Source organism: Hirundo rustica, chromosome 5 (genome assembly GCF_015227805.2).
Source record: "Hirundo rustica isolate bHirRus1 chromosome 5, bHirRus1.pri.v3, whole genome shotgun sequence".
Lineage (NCBI taxonomy): Eukaryota > Metazoa > Chordata > Aves > Passeriformes > Hirundinidae > Hirundo > Hirundo rustica.
In genome coordinates this window covers 7,788,547-7,816,044 of record NC_053454.1, presented here as the reverse complement: position 1 = coordinate 7,816,044, position 27,498 = coordinate 7,788,547, and the positions used below count along the sequence as shown (strand labels likewise).

At 48.5% G+C, this 27,498-nt stretch overlaps 1 protein-coding gene across 1 annotated transcript in view; it reads right to left on the bottom strand.

Moving 5' to 3' along the window:
* Nucleotides 1–21,421, bottom strand: part of NAT8L (N-acetyltransferase 8 like) — a 28,526-nt gene extending 7,105 nt beyond the window's left edge. Inside the window, exons 1-2 of the mRNA XM_040065310.2 lie at nt 20,943–21,421; nt 19,566–19,730 (exon numbers count right to left, since the gene is read on the bottom strand). Of these exons, the coding sequence (XP_039921244.1) occupies nt 19,566–19,730; nt 20,943–21,276 (499 nt within the window). The 5' untranslated portion in view covers nt 21,277–21,421. The remainder of the gene's footprint in view (nt 1–19,565; nt 19,731–20,942) is intronic.
* Between the last annotated feature and the right edge of the window lie 6,077 nt (nt 21,422–27,498).

Sequence of the window (27,498 nt, the reverse complement as noted above, 5' to 3'; positions counted from 1 at the left end):
ACGCAGGGACCGCTACTCCAAGCCCCAGAATCGCGTCGCTCTGAAAAGGCAAAGCTCTGTCTTCCACATACTTTTCAAATACATTGTTTTCTAGAAAATTCTAGTGTTCCCACAAAAGCAAGAAAAGCTTTGCTGCCCCAAAACTTCCCGAACTCACGCTTGGGTCCTCCCTAGTGCTAGCGCCTGCACACTGAGGGGTGAGGGGCTGAGGCAGATAAAACCTATCCCTGTTTTCTTTAGGGCTGCAGAGAGGACAGAGCAGCTCCTGCAGCCACCACCAGCTGTTGGTGCTAACATTGCACGGATGCATCCCTGTGGGAAGGAGTTTTCCTTGGAAGCTCAGCACAGGGCAAGTATGGAAATCTTGCCCAGAGACACACCAGCCCTCTCTCTTTTTCTTCAGGGGCGGCACTGCTATCTATGCAGCCAAGCACTCATTAATTCTTGGAGCCTTATGCGTGGAACATAATTTCTAGACAGACATGCAACTTCTTAAGAAAATATCCCTTCAAGCAGAGACTGTGACTTTCAGTTCTGCTTTGGCATGTCACAGCAATACAAATGTGAGCAACTCCCCTGCTGGCTCAAAGCTGTCACAGGTGATGTCCCTGGAGCATCATCCAGAGGAGGGGACTGGCAGTTTCCATCACCACTGCTGGGAACTCACCAGGACAGCACCAGCTCCTCTGCATCCTTACAGCAGAGCCAGGAAAGCATCCTGCACAGGGCAAATATCCCTCTCCAACATTTTCCCCCAGGCTGTTATGAAGGGGCAAAAGGGAAAAAAAAATCCAAACACCAAAAACCTCAAAAGCATTTTGACAGGGTCTGCAGTTGCCTGTGTTCCATGCTCTTAATATACCTACATAAAGGCTTGCCAAAAGTGACAGGCTTGCTCATCCCAGAGATCCAAACGCTCCCTGACTCCTCCCTGTGACCCCTGCCTGCAGCACAGCCTGGTGTGACACCAGCACACAGAAACACCAGCACAGAGAAGGCTCAACACACTGAGTTTCAAGACCTTCAAGCATTTGCCCTTGTAGTCACTTCTCCAGCTTCCTGTGCCATCCTTTGGTGTGATTTTGGCCAGAGCAGCAGCTTTTTGTGCTAAGCAGGGCTGGTCCAAGCAGGGCAGTACAGAAGGAATCAGGATCCAATGCAGAGCCATTTTTCACCTATTCACCAATAACTGTTAAAAAGCCCCAAGTTCAGTGTCTGGGCTCTCTTCCTGCCAGCAGTATTTACATACATCACTTTAAGAGAGACAGACTGTACATGGCATCAAGTGGCCAGAGTCCCTAGCCCAAAGCTGGCTGTGCTGTGGTTGTGTATTGCTGATGTCACTTAAATTCCTGCTCTTTTATCCTGTCTGGGTTTTGAAGAAGGAGAAGAGGAACTGCCCAGCACTTGAGGCAACACTCTCTCCTCCTTCCCCTCCATCCTTCGTGAAACACAGGGCAGAGCAGCCAGGTTACATCAGCATCGAGGGAGAAAGAAGGCTCCTCTGGGGACAGCTTGGCTGCTGGGATGTGAACGCTGCCAGCAGGAGCAGTCTGGGGCGCAGACGAGGAGCTTCGGCTGCCACCCAGCCAGACACAGGCGGCCAGGGTGCAGGGACCAACCAAGGACAGGCAGCAGCTGTCCCTGCCACTGACCCCAGCTGCTCAGTTAGCCAGGATGGGGAGGGATTTATGTCTGTGTTTATGAGGCAAGCCATTATCCTATTATCGCTCCTTACCTACATCTTTCCCATGTGTTGAGTTTCTCTCCACCTTTCTAGTTTCCCTCGGCCTCAAGCAGGGCTGCATGACAGCTCCCTCAAGTTCTGCTAGTAACCCTACACTTGACTTAAGTTAAAAGGCATTCCTGGGCGGGTCCTACAAAATAATGGCAGTTTATGGCTATGGAAACTGGGTGAGATGCTAGAGATCCTGACTCCAACACTCCTGACATCCATGAGCATCCCTCTGCATCAGACAAGGTCCAGGCCCGGGGAAACAAAATGTGTCAGGGACACAGGAATTATTCATGCATGAAATGAGAAATGCTCTGGGACACCTTCCTCCCCATAAATAACCCTACATAATCTACCACTGCAGGACACATTGCCCTGTTATAAATAATTCCCAGCTGGAAGAGCACAGGGCAGTGCATCTATATGTCGAGGGTGGGTGACATCCCTTGATTCATGGAGCATCTGGGCAGCAGGAAATGAGATCACCTACAAAGCATGAAAAGAGATGGATGGTTTGATTCTGAGCAACCAGTTCATCTACTTCTCCATCTACCTTCTTTTCCATCCTTGCTACCTTCACCTATGTTGTTACCAAGGGCTGAAGGTACTTGCAACAACCCCAAAACTCAGCCAAAGCCACCAGAGTTGCAAGCAGCAGGGAATGAGTGGGATGACAGTGACATCCAGCATTCAGTCTGCAGCACAGCCACAGGGCAGATGCATGGACATTTGTACCAGAAACACTGTGACCCCAATCCACCACAGCAGTGGGTCTCAAACCACCCCAGGAGACAGGAGTTCAGAGGTGACAAATCTCAGCAGGAAATGAGAGACAGGGTGATGGGGTTTTGGACTGCAGGCAACTGCTGCCCTCAGCATCAGTGCAAACCCCAAACCATATTTGCCTTCAGAGTGGTATATGCTGTACCATACCAGTGCTGCTGGAGCAGCAGCACATGCTGCACAGGTGACAGCCCCACTGCAACTTTACCTGCACCTGGGCGTGGAAAGGGTGGTGAGGTTGCAATTCAGAGTAACAGTACGAAAACTTTCATCAGTGCTTGCTCCACACTCTCCAATGGAGCTGGTCCAGCCTCAAAAGCACCCTTCAAGGCAGGTATTCCATTTTGGGGTGCCAAAGCCCCCAGAAAACCCCTAAGATGCTGATGGCTAGCTACAGTTTACTTTCACGGTACTTTTGACAGGAAAAAAAGAAAAACACATTCTGCAGCAAACGGACTTCAGGAAGTGGCCGGGTTTGGTCCTAAACAGCATCTCCTGCTGTCACTGCTGGGGACATAACCCAGCAGGCATCTCTAATCTTAAAACCTCTGCCTTAAACCTCACTCTGTTCCTCTGAAACACCTCTATGACAGCTCCTGCCCACGCATCCTACTCCTGTCAAAGCTTTGCGAGGACCCAGCCCGGACGACTGGATCAATGCAAGCTGTTAGTGGCCATGCCCCATGTCAGCACTTCACAGGCTGATTTTACAAACAGGCGTAAGTCCCCTGGGGCCCTGAGTGTCACCACGTGTGACAGCACCCGAGGGGGTGCTCAACAAAGCCCCAGGAAGTGCTCAGCACAGCGCAGGAGCAGGCTTTTGATGAGACAGCTAGAAATCCAGGCAATGCCGCAGATGGGATAAAGACAGCCCCTCCAGCACATTTCGGAGGGTGCTATATAAAGAAGTGTAACAGCAGGATTTTAAAATCTTCTATCAGGTTCTTTTTTGCTGGCCACGCTGCACCTTGAAAAGCAAAGTCCGTAATAAAGCCAATGTATAACAACTGTTCAAGAAAAAGCTGCAGAAGCAGTGGTGGGGGATTAAAAGTAGCCTGGTTATCTGGACAGATTTAGCCTGGCCCATTGCTCCGCTCTCTGCTGCTCAAAAGAAGGACACGAGAGAGAAAGGAGAGAAAACCACAGATGTAGCAACCAGGGTCGACCTGCTGCTGGGTCATCGGGGGAAAGCACTGATCGAGAAACAAGGCAGCGCCTGTGGTTTTGGCATGTGAGCAGTTTTTATCGATAAGCAAAGAATTAAACAGCTTAAAGGAGAGGATAAAGACTAGGATATGTGGTTTTGGCCAGGCATTGTCCCCAGGGCTGACTGGATGACGAGCCCCGGCGCAATGGAGCTGGCTCAGCAGAACGGTCTGGTCTGCACAAATGGACAAAACCAGGAAAAAAGGAAACTTTTCAGGGTAGATGCATACAACATACACACTAAGCCGATCAACTGCAGAGTCAGGCCTTAAGTAAGCCTATGGTCTAGAATTTAGACTGGTTTTTAGCTAGAAGTTTTAAGGAAAAAAGAAATCAAGCTCTTCTGCCTGCTTTGCTAGCCTGGGTCGTGCCAGCTCCAAAAGACTGATGTGACAATTAGCTCTTTGTTAGTGAAATTAGTTTACAAGATCAAATGTGCTGCTGGTTGTGTTTTGAGCCAGCTCCTTAAAAGGACATCGTTAAGGCTTGGTCTCCATCTTATACATCGATCTTTCACTACATGGCTTTATTGCTTTCAAAAGGTACTGAATTTGCCTTGCAGCAATTTTCACTTCCAAACATTGAACAAACTGGAAAATCTACAATTATTGGATGTTCTAGAATCCATTACTTAGTGGCTGACTTTTACTTTATATGCTTTACTGTAAAAAGGGACTGAGCAATAACTACTGAATGGCTTTCTTTAGCTTAGCAGCTGGCCAAGCCATAAATCAAACAGGGAAAATGGACAGAATCAATCTTATTTTCGCTGTCTGTCACAACTTGTCTGGTTTAAATTTAGCCAAGACTCCCTTTATTCAACAGAAGTGCCTGTATCTACATAGGTATTGCACTAAATGCTTCACAGCAAAGGGAGAAACTAAGGTTCATTTACTTAAAGTTAAATAACAAACAATTCTGAGCTCTACAAGGACTTTTGGGGGTTTTATGCTGCTGTGAGGTCAACAACCTTTGAGATGAGTCACTCTTCAGAAGGGCCCCTCTTCTGCAAAAGATCACAGGTAAAGCCTACAGAGCACACTGAGAACAACTGCTCTCAGTCAGGAGCAACTTAGGTAGGATGAGCTGCAGCCAAGATGTAAGTTCAAACTTAGGATATGGCATAATGATGCATCAGGACAGAATAACTCGTCTGTGCATGCAAACTCTTTAAATCAGAGTCAAAAACAAGGCTGGGAGGTGCTTCCCCTAAAAGGTAAAAAAGGAAGTGACTAAGAATATTTGCATATTTAAAAAGTGACAGACAGAAAACAAACAAAAAACCTACTCAGCAAAAGAAACCACAATAGAACAAGTCAAGTAACGGGTGCATATATTCAACCAAAACATGCTGCACAGCATGTTTCAGTGGTTCTGAGCATGGTGTTAGCTCCCTCATGTTCTTGCTGCCCTCCTGAGTCTCTCAATGAGGACTTTCCTACCAGAGCAGCCAAGGAGCGACAATGACAAGGCAATATTTGTGGTGCAGAAACACTGGCCAGAAAGAGTCGAATCCCAGGGCAGCTCCTCCTTTTTCCTTCCTGGGACAAACTGGGAACTGACAGACAGGGACTTCCACTTCACCAAACCCTGCACAGCAAAGAGAAGCTACCAGGACACTCTCCTAACACCAACAATAAATATGGCTCTGCTGCACTCAAAGCCTTTCCTTCTGCACATGACTGGTTTCACAAGAATCCTACCTTGTTGCTAACACAATGAATCAAACCTCCCTGCCCCCTAGCTTTTCATAATCTATATGAGCAAAACAGCAACCACAAGGAGTTATATCCTCTCTGAAACCACAGTGAAGAATTCATTACTCAATATTGAGGAAGACATCAGGAAAAAGGAAAAGGTTCAGGGCACAGATTTGGTAAAAACTACGGGCTGAAGTCAGGTGGTAGATGGCTTGATCTCCTTAAGACTATTGCAAGCAATAAATATTTCTGACTTCTAGCACAACACCTTGAAATGGTGCTGCACACAACTTTCCCAGAGCACAGGCATCCAATAAGGATGCAATAAGTTATCATCAGCTGGGACAAACCCACCCTGTCACCAGCTGCTACGCCAAGATGAGCCCCTAAAATCCATTACAATGGACCGGGAAGAGATCAGGAGGTGAGGAGTGAGGGTGGCTCAGCACCTCTGTCCTCCCCAGATGCTCACCAAGGGCACTCATTTCTCACTGGACCAACCCTGTCTGACCTGCATGAGCTCCCCAAACACCTGGGCAAACCTACTCCCCTAACCTCTGGAGAAGGAGTATGTGACTAAATAACAGGGAAACTGGGAAGGATACTCAGACTGGTAAGGAGAACCAGGCTTGGGACAACCAACCCCAGACTTTCTGCCCTACTCCCATCAAGGCAGCATGTTGTCTCTGCAGAGGTGCACAACCTAACATGGAAAGTGATGGAAAAAAAAAGCAATTTCTACCTGCAGCATGCCAAGAAACAAGGCCTTTCCCATGGAACAGGGTCTGATGTACTTCTGACATCCAAGGCTAGAGGCAGCAGCAGGACTAATGTTAGAGTTTGTGGCAAATCCAATTCCCGACCCATACAAATAAATGAACAAATAACTAGCAACCCTCTCTGGAAGCAAACATTCCAAGTATCCTTGATCTGCTTTTAGCACCATCACACTTCTAACACTGGAGGACTTCCTAGAGCAATGACCCTCTCCCTACAACACACCAATCAGCCCATCCCATTCGGGAAGAGCAGGGAAGGAGACCCTTTCCCCACCACACCCTAAGGTGTCCCCCAGTCCTGCTGGGGCTGGATCTGACCTATTGGTAGCTGCAGGCACCTCCTGGTATCTGCACCTTCCCACATCTTCAACCCAACCCTCAGCCTCGTGGGTGGTGACTTCCATGACCAGGCAGGATCAGCAGACAGGGGTACCACTGCTTTCTCATCTCACTGTGCTTGTAAAGGCTGGTTTTGGGATGCTGAGCCCTCCTGAGGGTACTCAGCCCTTCTGAGGCAACTGGGACAGCCACGACTGCTGGGGACACTACTGCAATGAGTGCTCTCCTTGAAAACAAACACAGGCCTTTTTCCAGCAGGAGAAGCCTGCGAAGGCAACCTACCATCCTTCAGGTCATCCCACCACAGCTCCCACCGTAACTGAACACCCTTCTGGCCTGCAGCTCTCTTACTTCTCCAGCTTTACTGTGTATATGTAATCCCTGGGGGCTGCTGTATTTGTCCCTAACTCAGTCAAACAAAGCCCTGGGGTGAGGTTGCTCCAGTGTCCCACCTGTGTTTGCCAAGGTAAAAGGCTCCCCCACTCCCACTCTGCTGGAGCCTTACCCTGCAAGGAGGGCAAACACTGCCTCAGGACTTCACCTCCTTCTGCCCCAAGTCATTGAATCCTGCAATGATTTGGGTTGGAAAGGACCTTAAAAATCATCTGGCTCCAATCCCCTGCAATAGGAAGGAATGTCTTTCAACAGAGCAGGGTGCAGAGCCCAAAAAGACCTCTCAAGCAGCAGAAGCCTTCATTGCTTCAACCTATAACTCTCAGCAAACCAGTGGCAACGCTCCATGTGAGGCCACAGCCCTGCCACAGTGCAGAAAAAGCACACATCACTCTTGTGAAAGCCAACACTTTTCCACGTCCCTCTCCCAGCACATCAAAGCCAATGTGCCTTGGGTACAATTCTACTGAGCTCCACTAGTCCAGACTCAAACTGGCACATCTGTTTAACGTGGCAGTGCAAGAAAATTCCAAATCCATAAATACACTAACATCTGTCAGGCTGGGCACAGACAATGGGCATGTTGTGGATAAATGAAAATTACATGTGTAAATCTCTACATCTCTAAAAAAGAAAAAAAGAAAAATAAAAAGAGAAAAAAAATTTAAAAACCACCTTTGCCACGCATTCAGACTACCACGCCAGAACAATCAGGCCAAAAAAGTCCCTACAAAAGCCTAATCCAGATCTCCTGTGATAACCATCTATCATCTCCTTACACCCCACATTCATGTGAGCCCCAGCCTCAATACCAGTCACAAGAGCTGGGGGTTTGAAAGACATCTGTGAAATCAGTTACTGGAGTGAGTAGGTAACAGGCCATGCCTCGTTCCATCAGGAAAAAAGACACATGGCAAATGAAGGGCACTGCTCAGGGCTGCTGAAAGCAGAAACCTTCGTGCCTGCACCCTCAGACTGAGGCACACTCATTCACAAAGGAGCTGCAGAAACGGGATCAACTTACAAACAGGAACAGCACTGCAGCAACCAGAGCCAGAAGAAATCCAAATCCACACAAGACTGGGTAGAACTGCAGTATTTTGAGGATGTGTTGGATTGCCCCATCTACAAAGAACACTGACCCCCCATACACAGGGTTAGGAATGAATGAATACACCCAAGAGTAGGTTCACAACTACAAAACTCCCTTTTTCCAATCCACCAGTATTCCCTAAAACATCATAAATTCATCTTGCAGGCAGCTGATAGCACATACAGGAAAGCCAAAGTTTACCACCATTTATGTCAGGTCTCCTGTAACTATCCAAGGAGCACTTGGACCTATACTGCCATAGGTATATGCTAAACTCCCAGCAAGAGACAAGGGATTTAAGCCCATGATTACATTAAAGCAAATGCTCCACTGAATCTTTAAGCCAAACTGTCCCAAGAGTTCAGTCTCAGTGAATGTGGGGAGTTATGTGAAGATTTTTTTTAGAATTTCACTGAAATCCTCTTTAGCTATTTGAGTTATCCATGAAAAACGTTCCCATTTCTCAAGAATCTTTGCAGATGCTTTGATGTTTTTCAGACTACTGATGGCTCTAAAAAAGTCCCTTAAAACCCAGGGATGGCTTATTCCCAAACAAAAATCACTGTCCAAGAGGCACAGCTTGATGTTATCCTCTGAACACTGACAGCTTCTGAAACCCCGGATGTAGATTTTCAGAGCCATTAAGTGAATCTAATTGACTTTACAAGCAGCAAAAGCTTGCAAAGGTGTTTTACAAATACCCTTTTTAAGCAGTTTGGATTTAAAAAAAAAAAAATCTCTCATTAGCATCCCTACTGTACAATAACTTCCCTCCTTGCTTTCTCTCTTTTTCAACAAATCCCACCACTAACGATGTAATTCCACCAAGGAGGACTTTACCAAGATGCTCACTGCTGTCCAGCAGACAGCAGCCAGGTATCTGCCGTGCTTTCATTGCTCTGCCTCTCACTAACCAACATCTGAATTAGCACTTGGAAATGGCAGGTGCTCCAAACCAGGCTGTTTTCAAAAGCTCCTCTTTGCAGCTCTGCTATTTAACATTACTTTAAATTGGAAGACTCCAGATTTAGGTCTTCCCTAGATTCCCACTAGAAGTGTTGTACAGTGTTTCTGGTGCTGTAATCTAGATCCAGGGAGGATGAACAGATGTGGCACCTCCAAAAAAAGAACAAAAAACCCTGATCTCAGAAAATGAAGTGGTTTGGTTTAGGTGTGGGGTTTTTTGTTGTTTTTTTTTTTTTTTTCCTTGCACACTCTGACTGCAATAATGATTTTATATATCTTGTTAAAATGGGAAGGATTAGGTTTGTAAGAAAAGTCATAGGGGAGAAGATCAATGGATACATCTGGAAGTGATGCAGGTCAGATTTCTAAAGAAGATGTAAGAAATGTTGCTGGCAGTTCATTTGCCTTCAGGTAAAATGTTCTCCCCCCACCAGTGACATGTGGGTTTGTGCACTGACGCACTGTTTTCAGCTTAGCAGACACAATATCCTCGTACTGCTAGACACTATTGTGTCTGTTCTATTTATTTTCTCATCTTTGTTATTTGAGTCTCCGACCAAAAAAACCCCCAAAACAAAATAAACAAACAAAAAACCCCACAAAAACCCCCAACAACAACAAAAAAACCCCACAAAAACAAACAAAAAACCACAAAAACCCCCACCAAAACTTGCATTCACCATGCTAAACATCTGGACAAACTAAGACAAGAAGAAAGTACATATACAATACAATTAGGTAAAGGCACATAAATTGAAAGGTTTGATGGAAGGAAAGGGAAAATCGGAGATACAGAGAGATCCTGGGTAGGGGACCACCACCCATGGGAAATGCCAGAAGTGATGAGGGAAGCAAGAAGTAGACCAGACCAAAAATAACTGGAGAATCTGACACAGGGATGGACAAGAGAGATGAGCAGAACTTAAAGGAATGCAAGTTTTGCAGTTTGATCCAAGACTGGAAATGTGGGATACAGAATTGCAGTGCTAGGGGATGGAAGAATGGGGAAAAAGAAAACAAAACCCCAAAAAAACCCCCCCAAACAAACAACCCCACCCCCCAAAAAAACCCCAAACAAACAAAAAAACCCCCCACTACTGGTTATCTGATAACTGTTGAAGCGAGTGTTGACTGCAAGGTGCACTGAGGAGAGACTCATGACCAGATAGCTGGTCCGGCACTTTCAATTAGCAGCACAGAGCCCAAGAGTTGCGACTGTAAAAAGCAAACAAACTTGCACTGCTGATGCTGATTTCCGAGTCAGGATTTGAGCACACTGGCAAGGGAGAGTGGGAGCAGCTTGTTTAGCAATTACTGGTGACTGAGGGTAAATCTAGGCAAGCAGCTTAGTTAAAAATGCAGTTTTTTGTAAAAATGCAGAACAATTCACACATTTGTCCTGAATTCACCAAAGGTGGAAAATGAAAGGCAGAGGAAAGCCAGGCTGGCACAAATCCTGCACAGATCTCAGCATTGCTGGCCAGGACATGGGCACACAGCTCACTCCTCCAAGGATCACAGGGGATGGATGCCCCAGCAGCCAGGACTTCAGATGTGGACCCCTCAACTCACCACTTCAACTACTACACCGATATAAAATACCTAAATATGTAATTCAAAGAGGGCCTGGGATGCCTGAAATCCCAGCACTGACTCGGTACAGATTTACCAGTGCCATGCAAAGCGGGGCCTGCCTGAGGGGTACCAACCAACCACATCATGGCTCTATCACGGCCAGTATTTTCTGAGTATAGACTTGGGTCTGACCTGTGCTTCTTAAGGAAAGCTGTAACAGCCAAGCATTCCATTTTGGGCTGAAAAAAGCATTACACCCCCCACTAAACACAGATCCATGCCTCATCATAGTGGAAAACCAGAGAAGGAGCAGTAAATCAACTTAGTTTGGACCAAAGCTATCCTTTCTTTTACTTTCCAGTTCCTGAACTGAAAAATCATTTTCTCACAAAACCTCTGGGTTTCAGTTTTGCCACTTGGATAATTCCTAGAAACAACACATGAATTTTAAGTGACAAATATTACTTGCTAGTTACAATTTCAAGCAGGACAGGCTGTGGTGGGACTAATACCTCGTATTATTCCATTAGCATTTACACTGTTGCAAATCCCATTTTAAATAATAATATCTCATGCAGCCAGTTAAAAATACAACTGTAATACATGCTTCCAATTTTGTATATATTGGTAATACATGCATTCCCAATTTTGAAATGTCTCCTTTCGCTCCCAGAATCCCATTTTAAAGCAGAAGCACAGCTTGGCACTAAGCCCAGGGAATGACAGGTCTACGTTTTAGAATTATCCTGTAAGAAATATAGTGTTTTCTTTTTGAAAGAAACACTCTTCAAACAGTTATAGAAGATAATGAATGATACTGTACATGCTGTCATAAATTGTTGATTGCTGGGGTCCAACAGGTCAATAGATGACTTAAAAGAATGGCTCAAAGCCATCTGTAACAGATACCACAGCTTCTACTGGCCATGACCAGACCACGATGAACTAATTTTTGATGCATCCATAATAAAGGATATGAGGCTCCTTGGTTATTCCATGTGCCCCCCTTACTAAAACACAAAAACCAAACCAACAAACAAACAACCCTCCCCCAAAAAAACAACAAACAAACAAAAAAAACCCACCCCCAAAAACTCCTCCAAAGCCTATTATTTGGTTACAAAGAATAAATTTGTCAGTAGAAACTAGGTAAGACATCCTGCTGCCTTTGGATTTTCTTGAAGACTCCTTTCATTAGCCACCTAATGTTGTCAGGATAACAAAACGATGCCTCAGCTTTCTACAGAATGGAAAAAAAATAAAAGGGAAAAAGAAAAATCTAAAAATACACTCTGAAGCTCCCTGTTTTGCTGATGCTGAAAGTAACAACAAAGGCTCATACATCCCTCGGCTCATCACAGAACCAGATACCAGCAAAACACTCTAGGTCTCTTTTTGCTGTAGCCTGGAAGAGAGCGGCATCAAGTATGTGATTATTTGTAACAGATCCCCAGCGCTGCATTACCAAAATAAAACTATGCACTCTGCAATACACCAGCAAACAATGCTGCGAGCTCCTGGAGCTCCCCAGGGGCTCACGGTCACCCCCAAAATCACTCCCATCCTGAGGAATTAAATATAACCTGAATATATTGCCTGAATCAAGATCTAAGTCTACAGAAAGAATTTCAGAAATCCACTCTGAAATTCGGGGAGATTTTGAATGGTTTGCCTTCTTGAAAAATCAGGCCATGTATTTAGACTTCTACATAAAATCAGGGGGGATTTTTCAATATATTTAGAGGTCTTCAAGTATTGCCCAATGGCAATTTCTAAAGTATTAAGACCACTGGTGGTGCACACTGAGAGGCAACAACATGACCACACTCTTGGGTAATCCTAAGAGGCTTAAATAAACAAATATAACAATGTGAGAGCAAGACTTTTCAGTTCATGTTCCTATATCCAATATGCAGCGTCAAGAGGGGCTCAAAGCTTTGTACCTTCAAAACTCCTGCCACTAGTCAAATATCCAACACAGAGCCTAAATTTAGGCTATTATGAAATCTTAACCTGAAACAAACTGTTGGGCAATTGTTTTAAATCTTGGCCATTCTTAAGAAAGCAAGAGAAAGAAAAAGAGCTGTCAAACCCCCTTTATAAGAGTAATAAATTTGCATTTAAACTTGCAAACAAAATTCTGGAGTCAGAACCCGTTTTGGTTTATTCACTAAGACAGTCCTGATAAATCGCATACAACCACTCCAGAAAACATTTAACATTGGAGAAAACATTAAAAAAATTACTCAAAGCTAGGAAAAAAACCAGAACACCTGATGTCCCTGCCTCCTTCATGTTCCTAACTCCCAGTGTGGCTTGTTTGCTGGTCTTGAGAAGTCAACTGTGCCTAAAAAAAGCAACTGATGTTCAATTTACACAACTGGTTACCTCTTTTACTGGAGATAATTGACCAGCACCGGCATGTACTGAGGATTTTAAACACCTAAAGTTTGAGCTTACGTTCAGTAGCATCACATCCACCCAGTCATGGCTACAACTCAAACACTGCTGCATTAAGTGATGCTCATGTCCATGAGGGACTGCCTACGTTTTTAGAGAATTCTTGAACATGAACGGGGAAAAAAAGGTCATATTACTCTGCAAAATTTACTACAAAATCTATTTTCATCTAATTTTGACATGGGACTGTGCCAAGCTTGTGGATCTAAAGGGAGAGCTATTTTTTATGTTACAGATATGCACATTAAGTAATGGGTTTGTTGCATATGTTCCTGTGATAAATAAATAGGAAGGGGGGAAGGCTGCAACAGCTTGCCCATAAACATGTTTATTCCACTGGCTGTAGATGACAGCCTTGAATCCACAGACTGCTCCCCTCATCAGGCAACTCCAGTTTTCCTGCATCGGCCCTTTGCTGAAAGTATCGCACTTCTACTCTGTACTACCTGCGCCCCCCTAAAATGGGAAAAACAACAACTACAAGATTTTGTGAGGCAGAAAGACCCTGCAGGCCCTCCAGTGGGTTGAGCAGAGCTGGTCCAAGTGGCTCAGCCCTGCAAGGGACCCAAGCTGTGTCACCTCCTGATCTACCCTAGCCCTTATCAGCAGGGCTGCAGCATTGGGCTGGGGTTCTGCATCATGCTTGCTGCTGGGAGCAGGACAGCCCTTGGTCAGCTCTGGGAATTTGGGGGTGGGGCAGGAGCTGGTGCCAGCACAACTCTGCCTTGTTCACTGTGTCCAAGCCCCCCACCTGCAGAACAGAGCTGCCTCCAGATGGAACAGCCAAGGCTCCAGCACAGCAAAATGGGGCAGCCACGAGTGATGGAGTGCCAGTGTTAGAGGAGCTGGGTTTTGGGAGGCGACTCAACTCTAAAGACATTTTACATTATTCAAATAAGGCCAAAATATTTCAGCCCATTACAAATGCTGGACAAAACACATCCTTAACACCTGGAAACATGAGTTGTTATTCATCTTGCTTCCCAAAAAACTCTGCACTGGAGACGAGAGATGCCAAAGCAGGCAGTTCCATGCTGCCAAGTGGTAGAAACCCAAAAGCCACAGTTGAAATTGCTGAGCTGAAGAATCTGTGACTGTCCCACTTGCAGGAAGTCAGCTTTGGAAATACTTTGACAAAATACTTCTCACTATAAAGTATAAGAGAAGTCTGTAATCCTAATCTTATGGGATCTCTCTGCTATGGAGGTCAAATCCCTGGAAGTGCTCTCATGGAATTGCAGAGAGATGCCAGCAGTGATTTGCTCACAGGATAGACCCTCCTCTGCCCAAGGAGACCTAACTTCAGTTCCCAGGAGTGATAGGAAGCAGAGCTGGGAAACACCCAGGAGGAGATAAAGACAAAGCCTCTCCCATGGGTTTCCCAGCCCCACAGATCTCCTCACCACTCTACAAGGTAGTGTGGGAAAGGCAAGCATGAAAATCCCAATAGAGGACAGGCAGCTCAGGGCTTTGGCAGATACATGAGGTCAGGGCACTGCATAAGCCAGTGAGAAATGCTGCAGATAGGGATGCTTCAGATTCCAGCTGCCTTTTGGGCACCCGGAGTGGGGCAGGGCTCTCCAAAAACACATTCCTCCACTGGGAAGCAGCAGCCCTGAGCCCTCTCCGGCATCAGGTAACTGAGCCGTTTCTTTGCTAAGTAAGAGCTGCTCTATTCTTTCCAAACAATGTTATCATTCGGCAGCTTCACTCCTGCTTATCTAGCAGCTTGAGCATTATCCAGAATGTAGAAGAACTGGGCTCTGTGGCTGTCCCTCTGCCCGGGGGCTTAGCGGGGAGAAATATCCCCCCACGCCCTCTCCCTGCATCTTTGGAAGGGTTTAGGCATGGCAGAGCAACCACAGCTCCAGGGCTGAGGATCTCCTCCCAAGGCAGACCCTCTATTTTCCCTGCACTCCAAAAGTCACTGGCGCTCACCCTGAGCCTCCCCAAGGATCAGCACTGATGGAGCAGAGGTAGCAGGGGCCACAACCACCTGTTCACCCAGCAAACATCATGCCAGAGGGAAAAAAACCACTGCCAAACGACCCGATGCAAGACACAAATACTTGCTTGTTACCCAGACCAACACCTCACTGCAGCTGCGGGACACCTCAAAAGGCAGAGGCAGCAAACAGGATCCCCCCTCCTCACTACCCAGCTCTGGACCCGCCTCAGCTGGCTTCTGGCAGAGGAACATGATCCCAGAACCTCTGCCACGGGCAGGAGGTGCCCTCTTCGAGCCCAGCTGAGGAACGCCACCCAGGAGCAGCAGAAATCGGACCCCACTGAGCCATCCCCCTGCAGCCCCTCTTCCTCAGGGCCCCGTCCCCCAGGGAGGCGGGGTATCCGTGCAGGCTCCTCATGTGCACCGCCACATACAGGGCACAACGGGCAGCAGGGCAGGAAGGCTCTGCTCACCCCGGATGGAGAACAGAGCCCCCCGAGAGGCAACCAGAGGTGCCCACCCACGCACCGAGCGAGAGCGGGGGCTCTGCAGCCGCCGCCGAAAGCCACGGCGCTCAGTGGGGCCGTGACCCGCACCGGCAGCGGCGCTCCGGCTTCAGTGCACCACACCAGGCAGGTGCCCCCAACACCCCACCAGGCGCTGTGGCCTCAGCTCTCCGGGGGGCCCAGCTGTGCTGTCTGTCCATCCCCCCCTGCAGCACTGGGCGCCGCGATGCGGCCACCAAGCCTGTCACCGGTCCCCAAAACCCTGACAAAGGGCAGCTGCCGCCACCACCACCAGGTCAGGGACGCACACCCCTCGGCAAACCCCGCCAGAACAGCCAGCAGCAATCTTTAAACAACCACAGAGACACGGGAATTCGCCAGCCACAGCCCCAGCTGCAGTCGCTTTGGGGAGCAGCAGTTCTGCATCGGACACAAGGAGTCTTGGTTTCCACAAGCTCTCCAGCTGAGACCTCGGCCTCACAAAAACCTCCCTAACACACCAACCGCTGCAAAAAAAACATACAACACAACCAACTGGGACAGAAGCTTGAAGAGACGCAGTAAAATTGATTAGTCATCAAAATCATCAGACCATAAAAGATGCTCCAGCTGTGCTCATCTTTTTTTGTCCGGATAAATGCAAGAGGCAGGGCTCTAGTTAAAATTAATTCCTCTTTTTCTGGTTGTTTTTTTTTTGGTTTGTTCTTTTTTTTTGTTGTTTACTAGAGCTCATTACTCTGGTTGACAATTAAGCCCATTATCCAATTCCTTTCTTTTTTCACCATTCCAGTAGTCTTTTTTCATAGCCTTTGAAGAAAGGGAAAAAAAAAGGTAAATTCCAATAAGTGCTATTTTAAAATGAAAAATGTGACTTTACAAAGAGCTCAGGAAGGTGTTTAAAACATTGAACCTTCTGTTTTAAGACCCCAGCATGCACTCAACACAAACAAGTCCTTTCACATTGAAAGCACTTGTACCGCTGTGTACAAGCTCCAAGCTAAGCACCAGCTCAAACGTTCTGCCAGACCCTTGGCGTAAGTGTAGGAGGGCAAGAGAAAACAAAGATTTAAATTTTGGCTAGTGCACTTCTGCAAAATCACTGTCAGCACATATTTTTCAGTTCATACAAAACCCAGCAGAGGAAAATTCAAACAATAAGTAACTTGGAGGCGAGAGGTTCAAAAAAACTGCAGAAGAAAAAGGCTAATATGCTGTAACTCGTGGAATTGTTCAACACTAATCATTAACCTGGGTGCTCATGGTATCCCACTGCAAACTGGGTCCTTTTGGCCTGGTTATGAAACTGACCCACATGTTTTGTGGATGCTTCCACAGTACCACCAAGAATGATCCATTTTAATAGCTAAAATATCCCCTCACTGTAGATGCCTGCCTTACCAGAGGCTATTTGCTGTAGATACTCTCTACAACAGTGCCCCAGCCCTGAGCACCACTCAGAGCTGGCTGCAAACAGGTTTTTGTGCCTGGATATCCTGGATTCCAAGGGCAAAAACCTCAGCTAAGATGCAACCAACATCTTTATCCAGGATCTTAAGATCATGTCCCAGTTCTACCTTTGCATTTATTACCTTGAGAAACAGGAATTCATAACCCCAACACAAAAATGCTTTCTTCCCCTTTTTCCATGTTGAGGGAAAAAAAAAAAAAAATCAGGGAGCAAAACATGGATTCCCTAAAGAAGGAGCAGGAAGTTGCCTGGTCATACTTCCAGGCCAAGCTGCAGTTATATCAGGTTGGGTTTAGCTTGTCTAGTTAAGCTCTGGCCATCTCCAGCCTCTCTGGGACCCTGTCCCCACACCCTGTTATTCTCACCTCACTTTCTGAGAAAGCTCTCAGAAATATCTCAGCCGCAGCGACACAACGAGCCCTTCTCATTCCCACTGCAATAATTTCTGTCTGGGCGCTATTTTGTAAACTAGGCAAATAAAAGACAAACTTGGGGCTTGACTTTGTTTTATTGCCATTGTTCTGTCCTTTAGGTGGGACAGGCAATGCCAGTGCAGCCCATTGCTGCCTTCCTGCAGATGTTCAGCCAGCCAGCCTTCAAAGTGCACAAAACTGGGATTTTCTAGGATAAATGTATTTATACTGCTGTCCTATAGGAAAAAAAAAAAAAAAAAATCCACCAGCCACATTTTTGGAGGAAACAGGAGCAAACCACTGGATTCACACCTTGTGTACAGCTACACTAAATAACACCACACGGATTCCTGGCACACGGATAGTGCTGGCTCCAACACACAGACACCCTTCTCCTTCCCCAGACCCCAAAGCCTCTCTGGTCCCTTTATCCAACAACACTATCATCAAGAACCTTTAACAAGCACCAACAATCCCATAAATCTGCTTTTTATGGCACGGTAGAAGCCTAATCACATGATTAAATTCTGTCAAAAATTAAAGCCCACACACTTGCTCTAAAATCGCAATTGGCTCTTTCAGGTACCAAATAAAAGCACTGCTAGCATTTCAAAGACATGTTGGCAACACAGCTGAACCAAATTACATTACTGACCCTAAACAAATCGAGGGCATTACTTTGAGGCGCTTTCCTTTATTTTCTGTGTCTTCCAGTGTTATAAATACAGGCACTGTGATCTCTCTAAATTGTGACCATGCAAGTCCTGAGCCTTAACAAGCTAAGCAGCTCCAACACCTATTAATTCCATACTACACATTCTTATTCTACTGGAATCTTCTGATGTTTTCTCCAGCAAAATACTTGCTGGGTCTCACTACAGAGGTGCAGAAATGTTTTGCTATGAACCCTTTTATTTCAGTGACACCGCCTTTAATGAAGATTGAGCTTTTTAAATGCAAGTCACACATCGCTTAATTTTTACAAAAACAAGCCCTGTAAATGAAACACACCCTGTGTGTAAGATGGGACAAGATCTGTATAAAACATGCACTATGATGGGAAGAGAAGGCTAAATTAAGATGGTTAATGATTTTCATAAGAGGAGTAACATTTTAGTAAAATGTAACATCGCGTATTAGAAGTGAGGGAAGGTTTCTGGCTATTGTTCTTCCTAGCAGTTCTCTAGAAGTGCCCAGGGAGAGGCTCGTCACACCTGGGGAACAGGAATGATACAGCAAATGATACAGCAAAAACATGGCCACATGGAAAAACAACACAGTAGGTACCCAAGAAGGGGGCAGGTACCTCAGGAAGATGGAACTAAGCTGGGATACCATCCTCATTCACCTTTCCAGCTCATCAATAGCACACTGTGACCACCAAAAGCAAACCTCAAACCCCAGCTGACTGCCCAGGGATCTCCCTGCTCTTGTCCTCAATATGGATGTGTGCCTACACAAATAGCACCTGATAGGTTCTAATGAGACTTTTTTATTATTATTACATAAATTATCTTTTACAGCTTAAGAAGGTAATATTATCATTAGATGTTGTACTTTTAATTATACGCATATACGTAACAAAGGGATGAACCCATATTAGGGCAAGCTTATGTGGCAGCAGCCCTTTACATACCTGATCCATGCCTCTTCCAAAACACCTGCATTAAGGAATGTTCTTGATACATGGGAAAATGGGCTCAATTGCTAAAATGGGCTCCTCTGAGCATTTGGGCTAAAAGGCCTTTCATCTCCCTCTCCTCCTGCTGTCAGCGCTAATACCAAATGCATGGAGCAAAGAAACACCAAACTCAAGATGTAAGGGCTGGGGTGCAGCGAATAACCCGCATCCTCCAGCCTCAGCGTCCCAAGGCACCCTCACCCCGGTCCTCGGGGTCCTGTGGGACACAGCGGCTCTGTGCTCCAGAGGTGGGCAGAGGCTGCCCGGGATGACTAGGCACTTGGGGAAGGGGGAATAACGGGAAAAAAAAAAAAACCTAAAAAATCCAAAATCAGCAAAAAAATCCCGAAACCAAACCCAGAGATGGCTTTGTGCCTGGTGTGGCTAAAGAGCTGCATTCTGGCGACTTTTGAGCTTGCTCAGTGCTGCTGACAGGAGGAAAAGGCGCCAGCAGCAGGGAGCAGCCATGTTCCCCAGCAGGCTGGGGGAAGGAAGGCTCCCTCGGGGAATTCGTACTCACCTGGCGGTTTCATGTAATATTGCTCAATATCGGACATGTCCGTGTGCAGCGCACAATCGAGATAGTGCAGGATAACTTTTCTACTGAAGTAGTACCTCATGCCCATCAGAAAGATGGGCAAACAGCAGGTCAGCAGGAAGGACTTGGTCACAACAAAGCACATTACTATGGAGATAAGGAAGAGAAATAAACGACACCTGTCAGAAAAGAGAATTTAGTGTTGATTTCGGAATACAAACTCATAAAAATAAATCAATAAAACAAGCACAGTCAAAATATACATTTGCAGTACACACGCAGCTCACGCTCTCGAGATTATCGTGTTAAGGGATGGCGTATCGCGACCGGATAACCCGGAGAAGTTTATGAGGTCCTGAAGGAGCCGGCGGGGAGGACGCTGCTAGGCCATGGCAGGGCCCACCGAGCCCCTCCGGAGCGGGGCCGTGGGGACCCCGAGGGCCCCGCACGCCCCAGGGCCCTTGGCTGTCCCCGGAACGCGGCCGGGTGGAGGAGCCGCGCTGCGGGCACCGCTCCGCAGCCATGTGTTCGCCACTGCGGCAGTGCTATTTCCATCAGCACCGACTCCCAGGGCAGCCACCCTGCCCGTTCCCATGCTGGGGGGCTTCTGCGGGTGTCTCTGAGCCGGCGGCTCTCTCCGGCACGGCCCAGAGCCACCGGCTGGGTTCCCCTGCTCTCCAACGCCTGCCGGGGGTCCCCCTCCAGCCCGGGGTTCCGTCCTCTCCGGTGTCTGGGACACGGGGTGCGACCGGCCTGCAGCCACCGGGGGCAGGAGACCACCCCAAAGCCCTCTCGGGGCGGGGGACACGCGTTATTAACTATTGGCACGGGGAGGGGACACCTCGCAAGCGCTATTTCTGGGCGTTCAACTCAGGGAGGTGAGGAGACCCCGCGGCTCGGTGCTGCTGCAGGGGGTACCCCCTCCCCGCGCCGGGAGGAAAACGGGGGCCGCTTCACCGGCGGGCCCGGCTGTCTCCAGGCAACGCCGGCACGCCGTGCCCCCCTCGCCGGGCTGCGCGGGGGCGACTGCGCTCCCCCCCGCGCACCCCCAAGCCCCGCAATAACCAGAATGACCGAGCTACCCTCACCCCCGCCGCGACCTCCCCTTCACGGCTCCCCGCCCTTAACACCCGCGCAGGGTCGCGCATCCCCGGCGGCGCAAGGCTCCCCCCTCCCAGCCCGCCTGTCCCCGCCGCAGCGCTGCGGCTCCGCGGGTCCCCGCACGATGCTGCGGCGCTCCCCCGGCCGCACCGCGCCCGCGGGTCCCCGGCGCCTCCCGCCTCTCCGACCATTTTGTGAAGACCCACAGCGGCGAATAGACCCGGCGCCCCCCCTCCCCAAAAGGGAGCGGATACTCACCCGCCAGCACCCCGTAGAGCAGCTGAGTGAGGGGCTGCTGCTTCAGCCCCCTGAACGCCGTGTTGGGGATTCGCTCCATGATCCCCTCGTAAAAGATGCGGCGCACCACCTCCTGTTCAGAGGGGTGGAATTCGCGTATATAGACATTGTCGCGCCTGGGGTCTTCTTTTGGTGGGGTGAGGGGAGGTGGGGGTGAGGGAGGGGAGCCCGCCAAAGAGGGCCACATCTGGGAGGAGGAAACAATGATCGTGTCTTTTTTGGATCCCGGGATTGATTCATGATCTTCCGCCACAATCTTGGTCTCACAAACCATCTTGGGAGACAGACAATGCATGCAAACCGGCCGCGGGGAGGGGGCGAGGAGAAAAACGGGAGGGGAGGTGTCAGAAAATTAACAACAACAAAAAAGATTAAAAAAAAAAAAAAAAAAAAAAAAAAAAAAAAAATGGAAAAAAGGGGAGGGGGAAGGAGCGGGGCGCGGAGCCGGCACGGAGACCCGCGGGCAGCGGGGCGCAGAGCAGCGCGGCCGGGCGGGACGGGAAGAAGGAGCCCCGCTGCATTTTGGAGAGGCATTTATAGGGCGGGGGGGGGCCGCGGGTCCCCGGGGTCCTAGAGCCCCCCGCATTGGCTGCGCGGGGTCGCCATGTGATCGGGGGGCGGGACACCTCCCCCTGGCCCCCCCATCCCTGCACCGCCCCTTGCAAATTACTACGGCGCGGGGTTGCGCGGAGAGCCGGGGGCCGCGCATCCCTGCCCGCATACACCGGTGCACGCGGAAGGGGGTTATTAATTAATTTTTTATGTATCTGTTTATCCAGTGCGAACGCCCTGTGCACTCAGCAGCTTTCTGGAGTAGTCGCTGCGGGAGCGCGGAGCGGCGGGGAGACAGGGAGGGAGGGAGAGAGGGCCGGGCGGCGAGCCCCGCACCGCGTCCCGGCGGGCTCCGCACCGCGTCCTGCCGGGCTGCGGCGCGGCTGCTCCGCCGTGATCCCGCCCCGCGGCGGCGCGGAGCTCCGCGGAGCGCGTCCCGGCGCCGCCATCCCGCGCGGAACGCCCTGCGGGTGCGGAACGGGCTGGGAGGTGCAGCCGCCCGGCCCTCGGCTCATCTCAAAGCCAAGGAAATCCCCCTCTCCTTCCCTCCGCGCCCCCCGGTCAGTAACTTTTCCTGCCGTGCCCGCGCCACTGCGCGGTGCAGAGCGCGGCCAGCCCCAGCCGCCTCCGGCCCCTCCGCGGGGCGGTGAGAAGAGATGGAGGGGGAGGGGGGATGCGCAGCGAGGAGGACGGGCTCTTCCTCTTCGCAGGACCCGAAAAGCTTCTGCCTCTCCCGGCTGGAACCGGCCGGCATCTGCCCGAGGCATGCGCCGTGCGCGGCCGGTGCAGGGACGGGGCTGGGCGGGGGATACTGGGCGGAGAGACGGGAGGCCCCGGAGCCCCCCGGTTCCGTGAGGTGCACCCCCTGAGAGCTCCGTCTGCGCCTCCCCCTGCCCGGTGACAGCCCCCAGCCTTAGCGACTGTGTCTCTACTCAGACTTCACCTGTGCAGCCCCCTGGGACCTGCAACCCCTTCGAGCCTCAGCCGTGCCTTCACCTGCAAGGTGCACCCATTCACCCCGTGAAAGTTTCATCTGTGCCTCTTGCTCCGGTAAGGTGCTCCTGTGCACCCCTCGTGCAGTCATCTCTCCTTAACATCCCTGTATCTCCCTGGCAGGTGCACATCTCCCTGTGAGATGCACCCATGCACCCTCCCTACAAGTTTCATCCCTGCATGTCCCGGGAGATGCACTCTGCCGTCAGTGAGTGCGGCTGTGTCACTGGAATTTTGCGGGATTTGCCTTCCCGGAGGTCACAGGCTACGCTTTAGTCCCCAGGAAGATGCAGTGACTGGAACTTTGCTTCAAGCTAAAGCTTGATTCCACTGTGGTGATTTCGTAGTGGTTGCATTGCTTCACTTTTCAATTAAAAATAGTTCTGGAGTATGAGAGAAGGGAGGGGGGAAGGTTTAGATAAGGACTTGGAAGCCTTCCCACCCAGAGGAGCAGTGCCAGGACCCCACGGGCTTGCGCTGCATTGGGCATCCCCAATGAGAAGCTGCTCCTCGGGTGGCTGTGGGACCTGCTCGTGGGCAGGCACTGCAGCACTGCCAGGCTGCTTGAGCATCCGCAGAGTTCCCCTTTCTAACGAGCATCGCCTGCAACTGCGGCCGGAGCAACCCCCAGCTCCCAAAGCCTCTGACTGTCTGCACTGGAGATCAAAATACGGGATTATAAAAGGCATCATGGCACAGGTACAATAGTGGGTGAGTTGGCCAAAAGAGCGTCTCCTGCTCTAAAGTAGAACCTCCTGTGGGAGGGAGGTCACCCCAATGAGGAGAGGCAAGGCACATGGCACCCCTGTATGCCCCCTAATATCTCATCTCATCAAGGAAGGAGCAGGTGTACTCCTACACTTGGGAAATACCTGGCAGCCCCAAATTCGCCAACACAAAGAGTCAGTGGATGGGGGGGAAAAGCTGAAAAAATCAGGGCAATGTTTGCCTTTGAATTCTGAAAGCTTCAGGCCAAAGATAGGAGGTTGCTTTTCCAGAAATATAATTAAAATAATGCTTAGTTCCCACATGCCTGGGTTAAGCAGGCATTTATTTTCGTTTCACCCTTTCTAGTCAGTTTCTAGTCAAATTCCTTATAGATGAAATTACTACAGTAATAAAAACAACTCATTCCTTAAAAAAAAAACACAAAAAAACCACAACACCCCCCCCCCCAAAAAAAAAAAAAAAAAAAAAAAAACACAACAAACCAAAAAAACCCCACAAAAACAACCTACTGCAGTTATGTAACAGCCAAGGGAGCTCCCAGTTCTGGGCTATGGACCTGAGTGTTTGCAGATGAGTTATCTTTAGAAAAGCATTAAATACTTGTTTGTCATTTATGCTGCCACAGTTGAGCATCTTATGAGCAGTAATTAATATCTCCTGTTCCCCTGAGATCAGGGGGTATCATCCTTGGGCGCAGCAAGGGAACTGAGGCACAGAGGGACACGGTGATTTGTGCACCATCATGCAGTGACTCAAGGTACAAAGCACTGGACCAGATTTTCTGAGTCCTTCCTCACTGTATGAATGCCAAACTTCACCTTTATTATTGCAAAGCCAGGATTCAGCTTTCTCTGTAAATGGGGGTGAAGGGGAGGTTCTGGGGGTGCTGTGCAATGGGGAGGGGGAAAGCAGGAGCTGAAAGCTGTGACTGACCGAAGCAAATGTCAGTGAAAATTAAGGGCCTCTCTGAAATCAATTGCAAAAGCCAGTCAGGTTCACAGACGGCAGATTTGGGTCCCTGGAATGAAAAGGATATTGTTAGCAGCAGCTTGCTGGCAAGGCAACTGCTCTGCCAGGAGCTTTTGGTCTTTAAGAACACAGTTGTCATCCCAAGTCACTGAGGATTTTACTCTTGAGTTTACTTCTGCTCCTTCAGGACCTGAGGGTATATCTCCCACATGCCATGACCGACTGCTGAACCTCACTGATAGAACTAATTTAATTAAGATGGACAGTTTAAGGTTTGAATGTCGTGCCAGTGCTCTCAGCGGCTCTCGCTGCTCAGTGTAAAACAGGAGATTGTACAGATGTTTGATCCATCGGTACATTGGGGAAAAAGCCTGGGATAATGAGGGCAGGCAGTGTGACTCTAGGGGCTGAGGAGGTTTGAGTATTTCAGTAAAAAACATGCTTTGCCTTCAGCAGGTCTGCTCTAGGCTGACTTTGCTTTTGGATTAGCACATCAAACCAGTAAGTCTTGGAAATGCTATTATTTATCCTTCCCAAATCAGCAGCTCTCATCGTGGGTCAAGGGGAGTCACTCCCTCTCATGAGCTCTAGGAAACACCCAGCAGATGTAGAAACAGAATTACCAATTCCCCTGGTGACAGGATCATGCCCTGCTCTTCGTCTGAAGTTTTAAGTTTTCTGTCCAACCCTGGGCTTTGCAAGACTTGAAACATCTTCCAAACAGATTTTACTGTAACTCTTGAAGCAGTGAGATCTGTGTGACTGCAAATCGGGGAAACGATTCAGGAAGAGCAGTTGCTCTCCCAAAGCACCTATACCTGAGAAGTGGGGAATGCCAAGGCAGATCCCCTGCAAACCTCTGGGACCTGCTGCTCAGTGTCTGCTGGACAAGAAGAGGTCCTGCTGGTTCTTCTGCAAAAGCTGCAAGCAGCCACAATCCTTTGCTCATCAGGGGCTCTATCTATCAACCTCAGCAATTAACTGGTTGACAGCAAAAGCTGCCCCAGGTTATATTAATGCAGTGACTCCGGAACAGCTCATCCCAGCACGATGAGGCTGTCTATCAGGGATGGCTCCCACCCTGTCCTTTGCAATGTCTCCATCAGTGAGCAGGGGAGAGGATGCCTGGAGCAGGATGAGCGCGCCCAGCACCTCTAGCTGTTTGGTCACAGCAACCTCCCACCCTCCTGCTTTCCTGGGCTAGGGAAAAAGTAAAAGCCTCTTTGTTGACTGCAGATGTGCATATGAATGTGAGGCATTTGCCTAATAAATATCTTCCCAAAGGGGGATTAATTAGCATCCCAAGGTTTTCTCTTTGCACTCCCTCTGACTGCAGCAGCTCTGCAGCACCTTCTCTTAGGGACGCTGCTTTCCTGCTGAGACCGTGTTGCTTTTCTGCTGCGCAGACCCCGGGGCTGAGGATTCACAAATTTCCTGCTCAGGAGCCAACACTGGCAGCAGCTCCCGTGCTGTGCAAGTTCTCTGGCATTAACCACACACACATCCTGGTTCCCCCAGCCCTGCCATTCACTGTGACCCATCACTGCAGCGATGAAGGGCTCTCTCCTTCCCTGCGTGTCTGTGCGCTGTGAATGTGTTACTATAAAACCTGACATGCCGAATTATTTCCAACTGGTAAAAAAATCCATGAATTGGTAACCAGGGCCAAAGGTGGGGGCTGCTGACACTCACAGATCTCTGCTGGTGTTGAAGCTGGCTGGCTTTTGTTTTGGGCACAGCAAAGTGGGAAAACAGGCCCTTTTGGAGTCGCAGCACCTCACAGCCCAGTGTGGATCTCAAATAGATCAAATGAATCGTGTGTTAAAAGCAGTTGAGTTTATATGTAAAAGGGAGTTCAGGGTGACTAGCTCAGCTGTGTAAGTCTCCCCGGGGGATCTCTGAAGATTAATCTCTTCCTACAATTTTTTTGGGCTGAAAGAATTTTGTGGGTTGTGAATTAAATACGAATGTTTCCCAAACGGTGTGCACGCCCACGGCTGGCTTTTTCCTCTGTCAAATGGGGATTTTGGAACTTGCATGTACATTTAACGTACAATAACATCCAAGTTGAAGAAACCCCATTCTAGATCAAAGCAACATTAAAATCTGAGCTATGTGGCAATTACTTAGAGATTTATCTAGAGCATCTCAGTGCAGCCATCAGGAATACTTTCAAGGAAACAAGTGTTTGAGGCCAGAGTGGATGGGGCTTTAAGCAGCCTGGTCTAGTGGAAGGTGTCCTTGTCCATGGCAGGGGATTAGAACTCGATGATCTTTAGGGTCCCTTCCAATCCAAACCATTCCATGATTCTGTAGAGATTTTAAGCATCTACATTTAAGGAGTAGTATTTTCTGACACTGGATATGAAGTCTGGGGAGACAATATATCTTTCTTCTTTTTAATTTTTTTGCTGCAAGCTTAAATTTTTTTTTTTTTTTGAAGGTTGGGTTTTCCCCTCAAATGTTACCAGGTGCTTTCACTTCAGTTAGCTGTAGGAGACAGAGCTGTGCAAGCAGACCAAGCTCCGTGATGTATGGGGGAGGCTGTCCAGGGGCTGTTGGGAGCCATTAAGGCCATGAAGGAGGGGACAGGAGATGTGTCTTGAGAAAAGCTGAGAGCAAGAGAGCTCTTATGCACATGGGAGTAATGCAGGGGGTGTGAGCCAGGAAATGCTCATTTCTTGGGGTTTTCAGTGCGCCTTCTTTGTAAATTAGCAGCACCGCTTTGGAAAATTACCTTCCTCCACAGTGAATTCCTTTTGTTGCTGTAAATAACCTCCAGCCACCTGAATTTTGGCTACCTGCTTGGGTCAGCAGGGTAGCACTATTACAAAATCTGCTGTATCATGAACAACTCTGTCAATGTGTATCCATCTTTGCTAAGGAAGAAGGGGAGGACATGAGGTTAATGACTGTACTTTTGACCGACAGCTGTTTTGCTGGTGTTTTAAACAATGATTGTTTTAACCAACAATCACCAAAGTACAGCTGGGTCTTTATGATGGGACTTGGATGAGGAGCATCCTATTTAGTCTCCACACGGCAGGCTCTGCAGCCTGACAGCAGGCAGGTGGGGAAGGAGTTTGAAAAGGAAAACAGGAAGAAAATTGGAGCAGAGTAGGTATGAAGATATTCTGTAGCAAGGATAGGAAAATTAGATGCCAAACCAACCACAGGCAGAAAAACCTCAGAATACTACTACTACTAAATGCCCTGGTTCAAGAGGGGCTCTGCAATGATAAAGCAGGAAAAGATGTGGGAAGGTTACTTGAAG